General features: G+C 38.3%; 1 protein-coding gene across 9 annotated transcripts in view; it reads right to left on the reverse strand.

Moving 5' to 3' along the window:
* Ptprm (protein tyrosine phosphatase receptor type M) overlaps positions 1-14,677 on the reverse strand; it is an 819,218-nt gene that overhangs the window by 49,880 nt on the left and 754,661 nt on the right. For all 9 annotated transcript variants that reach the window (XM_047526252.1, XM_047526251.1, XM_047526249.1 and 6 more), the window contains one exon: positions 13,031-13,128. In XM_047526252.1, coding sequence (XP_047382208.1) covers positions 13,031-13,128 — 98 coding nt within the window. The remainder of the gene's footprint in view (positions 1-13,030; positions 13,129-14,677) is intronic.

Genomic DNA, 14,677 nt, shown 5'->3' on the forward strand with positions numbered 1-14,677 from the left:
CGTGTCACATGAATTATAGCACATCAAGAATCATCTCCAAAGTCTGACTTGGAATTCGTCGATATTTGAAAAATATGAATTTTGCTTTTCTTTTAAAAGGGACGTAATGGATTAGGCTGAATTACCAATAACATAATACAACAGGGTAGGCTAAATGTAGGTATATTTCTATCATGTCAAATAGAACTGCAGTGACTTTCGTTCACATTATAATGAATCTACTATATGTACAGTTATATACATTAGATTAAAGTCAGTTTATCCCACAAAGAAACCAAGGGAAAGGGAGTAGCAAACGGAAATTTCCCTTCAATGAAATAAGTTGTGTTAAGCTAGTTTATAAGTTCCCTTATAATTATTTTTCCACTCCTCTCCAAATATTCACTGAGAGTTTTTAATGTGCCTTTTGGGATTCATGGAGAAAATCACCTGGCCCCTGCTCACAGAAGTCTATGGTCTGGCAGGGGGGCCAAAGGTGTCTTGCTCCTGCTCAGATTAAACTGGTCTATAATCAGATTGTAAGTGTTCTGAAAGTTCCTCTCTTCTGTTTTCTGACCTAAAGCAGTTGAGAGGTCATGTAATAAGAGTCGTATGTTGCTTAACAATGGGGATACATTCTAAGAAATGCATTAGATGATTTGATCATTGTGTGAACATTCTGGAATGTTTCAGCACACACCAGGATGGTAGAGGCTGCTGCACGCCTAGGCTCTATCATGGAGCCTGTTGCTCCTAGGCTACAAGCCTGTGACTACTTTAGACAATTGTATCAAAATGGTAAGTACTTGTGTCTTTAAACACATCTGAATATAGAAAAGGAACAGTCAAACACTAAGTGATAGGAATTTCCCAGATCCATTATAATCTTATGGGACAAATGTGGTTTGGGAAGTCTGTTGTTGTTGAGATATACAACTGCACCTGCATGTTAACTAGCTCCATGCATGCCAGGGAGAAGACCCAGCAGGAGAGATGAACAAAGACCCCCATGGGGTTCAGGTTTCTGACACTGACAACAGCAGCGACATGGGAGGTGTGAGAAAAAGATATGAGACCGATCCTGTCTCCCCACTGGAAATTTAATTCACTGTGACAACTCATACAGAATTCAGAAAAAGACAGAAGTTTGCACTTGGAGCGGATAGCAGTTTACTGTTCCCAATAAGGTAAAGAGCATTTCTGAAGCTAAGGTAAGGTTGTGTGAGGACAGGAGTGTGTGTGTGTGTGTGTGTGTGTGTGTGTATGTGCGTGTACAAGTATCATATGCACACGTTTGGAAAGAATCTTTTATTGGGAATGCAAAAGCTGCAAAAGAGATCTGTTGTGTTTTCCCCATTAGCAAATATGAGGGAGGGGAAGAGCTAGCTTCAAACAAAAATGTATATATGTAACTATATTTACATATACATTTATTTTTAAGAATACCATCAGAGAAAAGTTGACAGAAATTGGCATAAACATTATGTGAAGTTTTATATAGGAACCTCATTACTTTAGGTTGTAAGATGTAGTACTTAATTTTAAAATACTTAATAAATTTTCAATAACATTGAAGAAAAAAGCCATGTGGTTTCCTTTAGTCTCACCTTTTTCAAAATCACCACTCTGTTTAGTAGTCAAAGAAGAATCTCCCGGTTAGACAATTTGTTTTGCAATTGTATCTGTTTCTGCATTTCCTTTATAAAATGGTTTGCTTATCAAAAGTAAGCAGATCTGGGCTGGTGCTATATCTCTGTGGCAGAACACTTGTCTAGCACATGTGAGGCTCTGGGTTTGATCCTCAGCACTACATTAAAAAAAATAAAATAAAGCCATGCTGTCCATCTACAACTAAAAAAAAGTAATCAGATCTGATATCCAAATTGGATCAATGAACACGAAGTGACCATTCTCTAAGGATCAAACCTTTTAAGAAAAGTAACTATTTTTGTGAAGTAAATATTTTTGCATCTTCTCCTAGATGCAAAGCTCTCACTTGCAGGTCTAAAGAACACAACTGAATGTAAGTAGACATCTTTATTAAATGATTGCCAGAATTCACCAAAGGAGCCACTTCTCTCCCAGGACTCCTTTCACCCACATGGAACTGCTGATTCTTGAGTAAAGGAAAATAGAAATGTGCGTGGGGGATAAGGTTCATCAACTATGTCAGTTGATAAATTAGTGGCTTGATATGAGCAAATTGGAGAACTTCTGAAAAGAATGTTTTCTCTCAAAATCAGAGTTTACTTCTGTCAGATTAGATTGTTTTCAAAGAAGGTCTATAAATTCTTAAAGAAGGATAGTACATCTTTTATGGTCTGCATAAATTAAAATGTAGATCAATCAGTGACAGAACTTGTCTCAATGGTAGCTAATCTTGCTGCAACATTCTGTTCTAGGATTTCTACAAAATTCACTTTTAGCAGAAACAGAAATGGATGGCCCTGTCCTGAGGTAGTGGCATTCCTACATCTTTGTACTGAATCATTCCCTTTTACAAATCCAGATTCCCTATTTGTCTTCTACTGCTGGTGCTCACAGTGGGTGTGGTGAGGGTCTGGAAACGATGTGGATTAATGCACATATATCTGGAGGCAGATGTATCTGTTATTCAAAAGGATCTCTTACCCAGAATGTAAACAAAATATACCTCATATAAACGTGAAACTTTAGTAGAGTTCCTTTTTACCTTCAGGGATGTGAAACTAAGCTCAGAGGTAAGAACTGGTTGGTTCATATTCCCCTGGAAACTCTCACAACACCTGATTCAAAGAGTCACAGCCTCTCCCTCTCCAGTTCCATAAGGCTGTCACCTGTCACAGGATTCCAGTCCACTCAGATCCTACTGTCAGCAACTTCAGTCTTGTTTAGATCTTTCCCTTCTTCATCTTCTCCCCAAGAGAAGAAAAGGCTAGCTCCTACTCCAGGCTAGCCCCTTGCCCTAAGTCTCTCACCCTTCCTAAAACAGGTCTTTCCCTGGTTCCTCCAGGGTCTCAGTCATAGCCTTGCTCCTTTTGTCACCTGGAAAACTGATGTTCTCAGGAGTGTGTGCCATCCCACGTTTGTTGTTTATGTTTTCATTCCATTTACAGAAGTGCATCCACACCTGCCTCTCTCTGTGCACTCAGAGGAGGAGATGCCATCCTGTGGGGCTGAACTGATCTGTGCTCTGGCACTCTCCCTCCTGCCTCCTTGCAGACATAGTCATGCACTACCCAAGATTTCCAGTCTCTCCCTCTCTCCTAATTCTTCCCCTTAACATACATTTTTCAGAGATCTTCCACTTCATGAATATCCTGATATTTGGCTACCTGCTCTCCCCACTAATCCCAGGCACTACTTGTGCTGGGAGCATTAACTAATAAACCCTTCCAGCCTCAACTCCAACACCTCTTTTATGAACTGCCATAGCACTCAGTGAAACCTTTATCATAGCATTTAATCACTTTGACTCCCCATTCCTGTGCCCTGGCACATGCTTCATTCTTACTTGCAGCCACAGCCTTTATTGACTATTCACATTGACTGGGGAATATATGAGCTTGTTCACCAAAGGAATCTCCTCCTATCTTGTCTGTGGTTTTCTTAGGTCACTTTTCCCCTTTCTTTTTTATTCCTTTAATTTCTGATTCCAGTTAAAAAGTCTTTTCAGACCCCCAGTTATGTTTATATCTATCTGCTATGGAAGGAATATGGTTCATATGGATAAACTTCCCACTGAAATGACACAAGTATTCAATCTCCAATGCTTTATGTTAATTGTATTAAGAAGTGGAAAGCTAATCCTACTATGGAGTTTAATGTTTGGAAAGTGTTTAGAGTAGATTAGATTGTTAGGATAGCACCCCCAAGATTGAATCCAAGTGGCTTTATAAGGAGAGGGAGAAAGGGGGGACACAGAGATACTCAGGTGCTCCCATCAGGTGATGCAGCCAATAGGAACCCTTATAAAGCCTGCATTATGCTGTTGAACTTCCAGCTCCAAAACTGTGAGCTGAATGAACTCATTTTCTTTGCAAAGTAGTGTTTCTTGGATATTTCCTTATAAGTAATGAAAAATGACCAACATATTACCCTATCACTAAACACACACCTGCACACACACACACTGAGCACTGTAATCAGTATTTTGACCCAGTTTCCCTTTCTGGGTGTTGCTCTTTCCTCTTTGATTTACTTCTCTGGCCAGGAACTACAGTTGTGTCTTTACTACATATTTAGCCACTATTACACTGCCACTGGGTTCATATTCTATCACACAACACAAACCCAGTAAGTGCCAGAAATCTTAACAGAGAGGCACTGTGGACTTGTGAAGAAAGTCTGAACTCTGAAGTCGGACAAGAGCTAAGTTCTGGCTCCGTGCCCTTGGTCAAATGACTTAAGCCCTGGTCTATTTTGTGAACAGGAATCTTTAGGGTACTTCGGGTAGCTGAACTAAGAGAAATGAAGCTTGTGAAAGTATTTAGTGGAAGGCCTTCATGAACATTTCTTATCATGTACCTTCTTCTCCCTCCCTGGTATGCCTGGTATCTGTAACCCACTCACTCCTCTGCTTAGAATTCTACCCCATTTCTCCTGCTTTTGTTTTTGAGACCCATTCTTCGCTTCTGCCCTGACTGCCCCCCGGTGACGTTCTTACTGCTCTCTTTGTCTTAAGTGTCTCCCAAGAATGCTGTGCTTCTGTCACGGTGGCTCTGGCTCTCACTGTGTTCTATAATCTTTCTTGGTCTGTTTCTTAGAGCATGCCTGAGTTTTGTCAACTTGATACCCAGCCCCATCTCATGCAAAGCCTACCACAGAGTAGAAACTTGAAAATAAAATGGGACTCTCAAGGACTGGGGTTGTGGCTCAGTAACAGTGCCTGCCTAGCACATGTGAGGCACTGGGTTTGATCCTCAGTACCACATAAAAATAAATAAATAAAGGTCTAAAATAAAGTCTATAAAAGAAAAGGGAATCTCCAGGTTCACAGTTCCTTTCTATGTCTTCAGCTCACATCTCTCTTCTGAGCTTTCTGGAAAGCACCACATGTGTTCTTCCCTCAGCACATGGCCAAAATGAATCATGATGCCTTTTCCTTAAACCAGCAGTTATTTTCTGGGGGATGGGAAAAAGAAAGAAAGGTTTCTTCCTTAGGAAGAACAGTATTTAAAGATAATATTATAAGAAGGGTTACATTTAAATCCACAGAGAAAAGAAGGCCAGGTCTCTGCATAGACTAAGACAAAAGCCACTAGTCACACATGGCTATGGAAATGTAAATTAATGCACACTAAATGAATCTAAGAATTCAACTTCTCAGTCACAGCCACATTTCAAGTGCTCACTAGCCCCCTATGGCTGGGGGCTTTAGACAGGACAGTGCCAACCCAGAGGATTCTCATTATTGTGGTAGGTTCTCTTGGTCAGCTCTGTTGTACAAAAGCAGACTGCACCAAAGGCAGGAGAAACATTGTGTGGGGCACGTTTTTTAGCAAATGGTAAATACTTGGTATGTCAGTTAGTTTTAGGTTTCTGTAACAAAATACTCAACATAATCATCTTAAAAGATACATATTTTATTCTGGCTCATATTTTTGGAGGTTTCAGTCCATCATCAGTTGGCCCTGTTGCTTTGGGGCCCATGATGAGGTAACACATCATGGTGGGAATGTGTGACAGAGGAAGCCCATTCACTTCATGTTAGGGAAGCAAAAGAGAGGATGCAGCTGGGGTCCAGCTTGTCCCCTGAAAGGGCACACCCCCAATGGCTGGAAGACCACACAGTAGGCCCCACCTCTTAATGTTTCCATTACCTCCCAACAGTGCCACTCTGGGGTTAAGCCTTTAACACATGGGCCTTTGGTGGACATTCTAAATCTAAAGAACTGCACTTGGTTTGCATGACATTTTTAATATTTGTAAGAGATTGGTAGGAAATAAGCTTTGGGTGAGTAACACTGGTGTCATATTGAGAAGGGCATAGACTGACTGGATAGAGACTTGGACTGTATTCTGAATTGAATAAGAATAAATGAAGGATTCTGAGCAGATGTATGGCAGGTCAATAGCCAATTCTTATGAAAAGTAACACAGTAATGATGTGTAGAACAGATAGTAAATAGTATTAGGCTTGGATAACCAATAAGTATATTGCTGCTGATGTAAAAGGCTGGAGAGGTCATGAAAGCAGGAGGTAGGTACACATTCAGATGGTATTTATAAGGCTTGGCAGCGTATTATGATGAGTACAAACAAATTCATTTTCAATCAGATGATAATGAGAGGCAGTGGGGAAGCAGGAGTCTGGAAAGGAATGACAAGTTTGATTTCTGAGGCGTTTTCTTTATACCAGTCATGAAACACATAGGCAGGGATGGCCACTGAGCAGTGAAAAAATTAAAGTATAAAGCACAGGAAGGAGGAAAGGTTGGATCCAGCTTCATTCTTATGATAGTTGAAATGGGTATAGTAGACAGACATGAAGAAGAGTATTTGCTGAATGAATCAAAGTCTTACTATAATTACTAAAGTTACAAAGTATCAATCATAAATATCCAGCTCATTTAAAAATATCTATGAAACAAACTAGTGAGAGTTCAAGAAATGAAAATTTCAGCAATGTCTACAAAAACAATTAGACTCTTCCCTTTTGTAGATAAGTTTGATGTCCTGGAATAAGTTGATACATTTTGTAGTAAAAGAAGTATTAATATTTTTTTGTACTGGTAGACATTACCTAAGTGATTATCACTGTTAAGTAATAGTTCCACATTTTATAAGAGGGCAACCTTCCTCTCTCTTGCATCTTCCATTGATTCTGGATTTGGAGGCTACTGCAGAAAAGCAGATGTTCTTTGTTGTATATAATAGGGGCACTTGGAATCTTAGTACACCTTCCTTGTATGTGAATTACAAAGATGACTTTCATGTCCAGTGTTTATCTTAAGGTTTTTTCTTTTGCTATATCTTTTAGTGAAATGTTAAAGCAATTTTAAGTTAGCTTCTTTGGGTAAGGAGTATTTTTTAAAGCATCCATGTAGTGATTCACTCCCTCCTCAATTGTGACAGAGGTAAACATTTCTGGTTCCTAACTCTCTTGGCTATAAAACATTTGATCATCTTTTATCAGAACTATTCATGGTGACTCAACAATAATTTTCCTAAATGACTGTGAGACCTCATTTGGATTTTTAATAAACAGTCACATTCTAATGAGGTCTTCATAAAACTGACTAAATATGTTTAGAAATCATTAGCTTAAATTACCGGTACAAAAATCTCCTTTGGGAGTCCTGCAGATTTGGTTATGAGACATCTGGCAGATGGATTAGTTCAACACGATGGCAGAGTTTTTGAATCTCCACACAAACAGTGTAAATGGGAATACCTGGGAAACGGGCTACTGGATAAAAAGCTAAATGCCCCTTAGGTGGGTTCATTAACGAGGGAAAACAATCACAACACATTCCAGTGCCATTTACATGCCAGGTGTGCAGCTGTTGGCAGGTGCCAGGAAAACTGACAAGGGTCCTTTCCCAGAACACACAGGCTGAAAGGGGATGCACAGTAGTGACAAGGAAGTCTTAGATAATGACAGGTCCTGGCAGATGTACTGGGGACCCCGCTGAAGAGGAGTGTAGCATCTTTGTCTCTTGCACCAGGTGCTGTGACAGGGAAGGCCTCCCAGTGGCTCCAACACCAGCAATTAAAGCCACCTAATGCAGAGTGCTTCAGGGCAAGAATGGGGGGAAGCAGGTCCCCAGCTCTGACTTAATGAATCGGCAGCAAGTCTGTGTAAACAAACACACATCTGCCTGGCTCATGCTTAATTCATAAAGGACGCACCACGTGTGGTACACATGTTAAGTAGGTAGTGGTTGCCCTTAAAAACCATGTCATTTTGATTTCTTGGATGGTTTGTTGTTGTTTTTATGCATGGAAAATGGGACATTGTTCCAAAGCAAACATGAAGGATTAACAATGGGGAACAGCAATGGAATAAGGTGAGTGTCTTTTCCTGAAGGGAGTATGACCTCTTGTCAAAACCCCCAAATCATGCCAGACATTTCAAGGACAGACACCATTAAGTCATTACTAATTGAAGACAAACCAATTCAAGGAGCTGAAGGCAATGAGGTGAGGGTGAGACCTCTTCAGAGCTTATCTACATCCTCACCAACCTAGTAAGGATCTGGAAGATTTTTTTTTCTTTCTTCATAAGCTTACCGGAGTTAAAATTATTGAGTTGTTTAAGGATATGGACATAGATTCATAAGTAAACAAGAAATCTACTTACCACCTGCCTTCTTTCAGCTATACCCTGTTGGCTAGAGTTTCCATGGTGATTTGCCAGAAGGAGTAACTACCACCATAAAAATCAACAGAGACCACCCTAGATGGGACAGGTCCATATACCTGACTGAAGGAATGGTGCCACCTTTGCATGGCCTTTTTAGTTTTGATTTTTCCAAAGTCAGTTTACTTGAAATGAAACCTGACTGCTTGCAAAATGTGTCCTGTCCAAATACAGTGTGCTTTAGTATTGTTATTATTACATTTTACTGTAGTACTTTTATAGCACAATCTTCTTTTGACTGTTCAACCAAACACTATACTGCCTGTCTTTTCCTAAAATAAGATGATTTATTCTATGCCAATAACTTAAACTCTTAAGCTACTGAGTCTGGATATATCATACTTGGGAATTTCAATTAAGCAAAAATAAACATTTGCCTTTATTTTTAAAAATTCAGTAGCAGTTGTAATTTTAATCATTATCTAATTTTCAAAATAATTTACAATTCTCTTGAAAGTGAGCTCTGATGCAAATATTTAGAATTTGATGTGGTAAATTACTTTTGGGGAATTCAGTTACTGTGAAGTCTAAGAAACACTGGGAGAGTCATTTCCAGCTACCTCCGTCTCCACATCAGATGTAGGCAGTCAACAAATATTTATGAAATGAATGAAGGATTCAGAATTGAGTGCACATTTTGGCAGAAGGAACATAAGTATGTAAAGATAGAGAAGATATTTTGCTTGGTTAGGTTAACCTAACCAATGTGGTAATTGCTCTGTGACACTATGTAGAAAGTATTCTCATGGATTCACTTTGTGGACATTTGCTGAGTGCCATGATCACTCTGGGAAGGAGAGGTCTCTGAGTAAGGCTGTCTCTTTCCTCCAAGGAGCTTACATTTTGGTGGCATTGACATGTTTTGCCTCCAGTAGTCATTTGTTGTTGTCATAGCAAAATAAGTTAGATTTTATGTTGGGGTGAGGGGTAATAATATACATCATTGCAGGTCTTAGGTTTGTTGGCAGAAATGTAAAGGTTAAGCTAAGGCCTACATTTACTAAGTCCTGATAATGTGCAGGAACTTCAACTTCTTCACATGTAGAAGCTCATTAATCTTTATAAGAACTTCATGAAGCAGGTTGTTATCGACTGAAGATTTGTGTACTCCCCAAATTCAAATGTTGAAGCCTTAACCCCCAATGGGGCTGAATCTGGAGATGGGGCCTATGTGGAAGTAATTCAAATTAAATGAAGTCATAAAGGTGGTACTCTGATCCAATAGGACTAGTGTCATTTTAAGAAAAGACCCCAGAGAACCTCGCTCTCCCTCAGGCCACATGTGAAGTCACAAAGAAAAGGCAGCTACATAACAGTCAGGAAAGGAGCCCTCCCAGACACCTACTCCTGCCAGACCTTATCTGGACTTCCAGCCTCTAGAACTGCAAGAAAATAAATGCCTGTGGTTTATGCCTTCCAGCCTGTGGTACTTAGTTATGGCAACCTGAGCTGGCAGATGCTCAGGTCCCATCACACCCCCACTTCCTAGAAGTGGTAGGTCACACAGTGAGCACCTGCTGCACCAGGCTGTGAGCCAGCTCACCTGCACTCCCAACCAGGCTCCCAGCAGAGACAAAATTGAAAGAAAAGAAACAGTTTTACAGTTTTGGTACTTTAAAAATATTGCTTTGGTATTTTTATGGTTTATATAATGTATCTCTCCTCTTGTCTCTTTACTTACCATAGCCTTTATTATATAGAAAATATTATTTGTTAATAGAGTCAGATTTTCAGTTCTTTTCTTAATGTTTTAGTTTTTATGAAAAACTAAAAAAAAGGCTTTTAGTTTTTATGAAATGTTTGTGGAAAAAAAGAGAAAAAATCCAAAAACCTTAAACAATTTCTTCTGAAATTTTCCCTACAAGTTTTAAAGCTTTATTTATAATATTTTGGTCTTCCTTTACTATTCATTTGGGGGCATTTTTTGAAGGAGAGACTTATTTTTGGTCCACATGGGTAACCAAATGTCTCAGCTCATTTGATTGAAAAGCTTAGCTTTCCCTACTAATTATGTATCTTTCTACTTAGGCCTGCAGTTGACATCTAGGCTCTCTGTTTTGACGTATTGGTCCATTTAGCTCTTCCTACCAAATTGTGACACCTATAATTTTCCCTTATCCTATAGTCCTTGTCTTATATTGATTTCAAGGTTGTCCTAGCCTCATGAAATAAAGCAGAGGAGCAATCTTTCTTCTTTTATTTCCTTTGAATAATTTTTATAACATTTATAAAATGTATTTATATTTTATATTTTTATAAAATTTATGAAATTTCATATATTTATAACATTTATAAAATTTGAATGATCTATTTCTTGAATATTTACAGCCTATAAATATATCTGGGTTTGATGTATTTCTCTGGGTTCGTTTTAAATTGTACTTCAGTTTTTAAATAATTATTGTTTAGTCACAACTTGGAAAATCATATTTTTCTAGAAAAGTACTTAACTTATTAAATTTGTTATTCATATTGTTCTATTATGATAAGAAGCACTAGCCTACTTCTAGTATTGGTTATATATGGGTTTCTTCCTTTTATTTCTGCTCTATTACCAGAGGCTTGTCTAGTTCATTAGCTTTTTCACAAAACCAGGTTTGTATTTTGTTGATCTTTATTATTGCTTCTTTCCTTTTTATTTCATACGTTTATGCTTTTACGTTTATTATCTTCTTTCTTCTCTTTTTTGTTTTACTCTGTTCTTCTATTTTCTTGAATTAAATGTTTGATATTTCTTCTTTTCTAATGACAACATTTAAGGACTTTTAGGTACTGTTTAAATTGCATCCCTACAGATTTAATACAGTCCTCTTTCAGTATCTTTGGGATATTTTTCCAAGACTCTTCTGTGGATATGAGAATCCATAGATGGTCAAGTCCCTTATATAAAATGCCACAGTATTTGCACATAACTTAGGCCCATCCTCCCTCCCATATACTTCATCTCTAGATAACTTTTAGTAACTTATATAATGTAAATGTTGTATGAATAGCAGTTATACTATATATTTCAGGAATAAAGACAATAAAAAATTTTTTACATGTTCAGTATAGGTGCATTTGTTTTCAAATATTTTCAATCCACACTGGATTGAATCCATGGGTTTAGAACTGTACAAGAGGACTGACTGTACATGATACTTTATGATCTGCAACTCTAAGTATTTTCTGATTTATATTAGTTGTTTTACTTTGACCCAAGAGTTAGAGGAAGCACATTTTTAAAATCAGGATCCTAAATGAAAATTCAGGATTCAATTCCTTATAATTTCCTGAGATGGCTGGTGTTCTCTTCCCTCCCCATCCTACTTTCCCCTTCCAATAGTCTGTTCTTTATCTAATTGTCTATCTTTTGTGGGTTTTAGTTTTATGTTAGCATCACACAGGTCCAAGATGCTATTTCTTATCCTTGGTGGAATTTAAAATTCAAGATCCAAGATCAGGTACACTGTTGCTACCATCTCTCACCAGGATAGACAGAGGGATTCCCTGCCTGCCTCCCAAGCTGCAATGTCCATTCTCTCTCTGATCACTAGTTCTCACTGTACTCCTGGTGTCTGGTAGTTTTCTTTAATCTCTTGATGTTAAGTCACACCTTTTCAGTATATCTACTTATATATACATAAGATTAGACAAATGTTTGAAAATACATTTTTATATTTATATCTAGAATTTCTAGATGTTTCTAGTAGAGTTCAGGCTATTTAGTCTGCCATCTTTGCTAGAATTTTAAGTATTTCCCACTTACTGATTATCTTGTTATAAGAGAATTGCAATGCCTCTCTTCTTCTCGGTTTGTACCTCCTAAACCTTCTGAGAATCTTAAAAGACAGCCCCTCTCTGGTTTCGGCACCAATATTTCAACTCTAGGGTTGGGTATGTAGCTTAGTGGTAGAGTGCTTTGCTTAGTATGTGAGAGGCCTTGGGTTCAATCCCTAGCAATGAAAAAAAAAAATTCTACTCTAGGCTAACTTCTTGGCTGCAATTGTAAAGGGTAAATCTTGCTATACTACCCTCAAGTGCCTGGTTTTCTCTTGAGCATAACCATGGGATTATATCTACTATAAAGAAGGCAATTGCATCCTACGTATTTTCTTATTTTAAAATTTCACTTTGCAAATAATCCTGTAGCATACCACTGCTGAGATTACAGCCACTTAAGAGTTTCCTGGCTAAACCAAAATAGCACTCAGAAAGAGTTTCTACAGAAAAACTAACATAAGACCTTTGGGGTAGATTACAATTCCCATTTTACAAGTTAGGAAACTGAGGCACAGGAAAATCAAATCTGTGCAAGAGAAGATGCTGGAGTTCTAATCTATAGAGCAAATCTGGAATGTACACGGTTTTTAGAGATGATTTTCCTGAGTTAGGGAATGCAGTCATGTCTAATGCAATACTCATGGAGTTTTGACACCCAACAACCAGCATTAATGCTTAGAGGTATTTTTGTGTGCTCAATATAGCCAGATAACAACGGCTTTTAAATCTTGAGTACTTTTCCTGTCTGTTGCTATCGCAACAAATGAAAGCAATTCGGGCTATGTTTACTGAGAATTTATAAGCAAGTGCAGCAAGCAATAGGAGGAGGTGAGGCAGTTAATGTTTTTTGGAGTATACATAATACTTCAGGAGCTTGGCTCATGTCTTACTTTCTATTAACCAAGCAAGGAACAAAAGGGCCATGTGCAGTGGACACCAGCTTACCCTTCCCACTTCAACAAGGTTGGTCACCATGATTATGCTTGCTGTGTTTTCATGCCACACCATCCTCCAGAAGTCATAGATGGTCTCCTGCATTGGCCCTGAAGCAAAATGGAAGAGAGATTTTTTTTTGTTAGAATTTGCAGAATTTCTGTATTTGCAAATAAATATATCAATATCCACATAGAGATCACTCATTTTTATAGATAGACACAGCTCTCTAGTGTTGTTGCAAAAGGGTACTCTTTCTCAACATGCACTTATAGAAATATCAAGTCCTTCCTTCATGGTTGAAGTTTTTCATATCATCAAATGTTATCTGCATTTGAGTTCTTTTTAACCCTCTTAAACTAGTACCATGAAAGTAAGTTATTTCTCCATCATTTAGCTATTTATCTCCATAACACTCAAGAGTGAAATTTTAAAAAATGGATAACATTACTCTTTCTGCTAACAATTGGCAGATATCCCAGGGAAGTGGTATGGAGAAAGAAATGAGCCTCTATAGGAAAAATGGTCTTTTCTTGTTTCTAATATTTTTCTTATTCAGTATCATCTGTCAAATTAATCCATTGTTTTCTGCCTGACTTTCTAAAGTCAAAGAGAAGTTAAGAGTTTTAAGCAGTTGTACTTTTCACTGAACACAAAGATTCCTAGCAGAACATGGTCAGGCTTCAAATTCCTTAGCTCTTGGTGGAGCATTTGAAAACTGTTCCCTATGGCTTGAGGGAAAAAAAGAGGTTTTATTGAGGGGGGAGTTTATGTATTACAAAATTCCTGTACTACTGATACCATCTGGTGCAGAAAGTTGGAGTTTAAAATTTCTTTTAATCCATATTTTTAAAAAATGCCCAAATTCTATTTTATGCCCTTGGATACCTGAGGGTATAAATATAACAGTATAAATCTTGAGATGACAAGCAGAAATGTGAGGAAATGCAACTTCAAAGGCTTGGAGAGTCACGTGATGTATGGAGAATTTTACAAATGATCAGGCACATTCACAGTCAGCACCCCCTTGTACTGTAGGATCTTGACATTGCAGATTACTGGATCTGGAGCTCAAATATTTGATTTGAGATTTGCTTCTGCCTTTGACCTGGCTATGTGACTTGGGGCAAGTTACTGAGACTCTGTGAGCTTCAGGGTCTTCTTCTGTGTATGTATGTATATATATATATATATATATATATATATATATACTGATTACAATGCTACATCTCAAGGCTATATGAAGTAATTGTAGAATTAATACACATGGGGCATTTTATGAATGGCAAAGCAACAGAAGGAAAACAAGGTGCATTTAAGACATTTATTAAAGGGCATCCCTGTGCTAAGGTCTGGACACTGAGCAATAATGGCACACCCCAAGGCCCCTTCAATCACCCTTGAATTCCTCTGGAGCAATTAGCAATTGGTTCTTGTGCAATTCATCTTCCCCTTCCCTCCTGTCCAGGCCTCCTTCCCCATCCTCCAGAACATGCACTCTATTCCTTGCTGCTGCTTCTGAGTACACACCTATCCTCCTGAAATGGCTTGCTCAGTTTTCTGATGTCTCTGTATCTAATCCCGTTGGGGATGGGACCATGCATGCCACCTCCTGTGAAGTCACATCATCCATCTCAGCCCATTCCCTTGGTATGTGCG

The sequence above is a fragment of the Sciurus carolinensis genome, chromosome 15 (genome assembly GCF_902686445.1).
Source record: "Sciurus carolinensis chromosome 15, mSciCar1.2, whole genome shotgun sequence".
Lineage (NCBI taxonomy): Eukaryota > Metazoa > Chordata > Mammalia > Rodentia > Sciuridae > Sciurus > Sciurus carolinensis.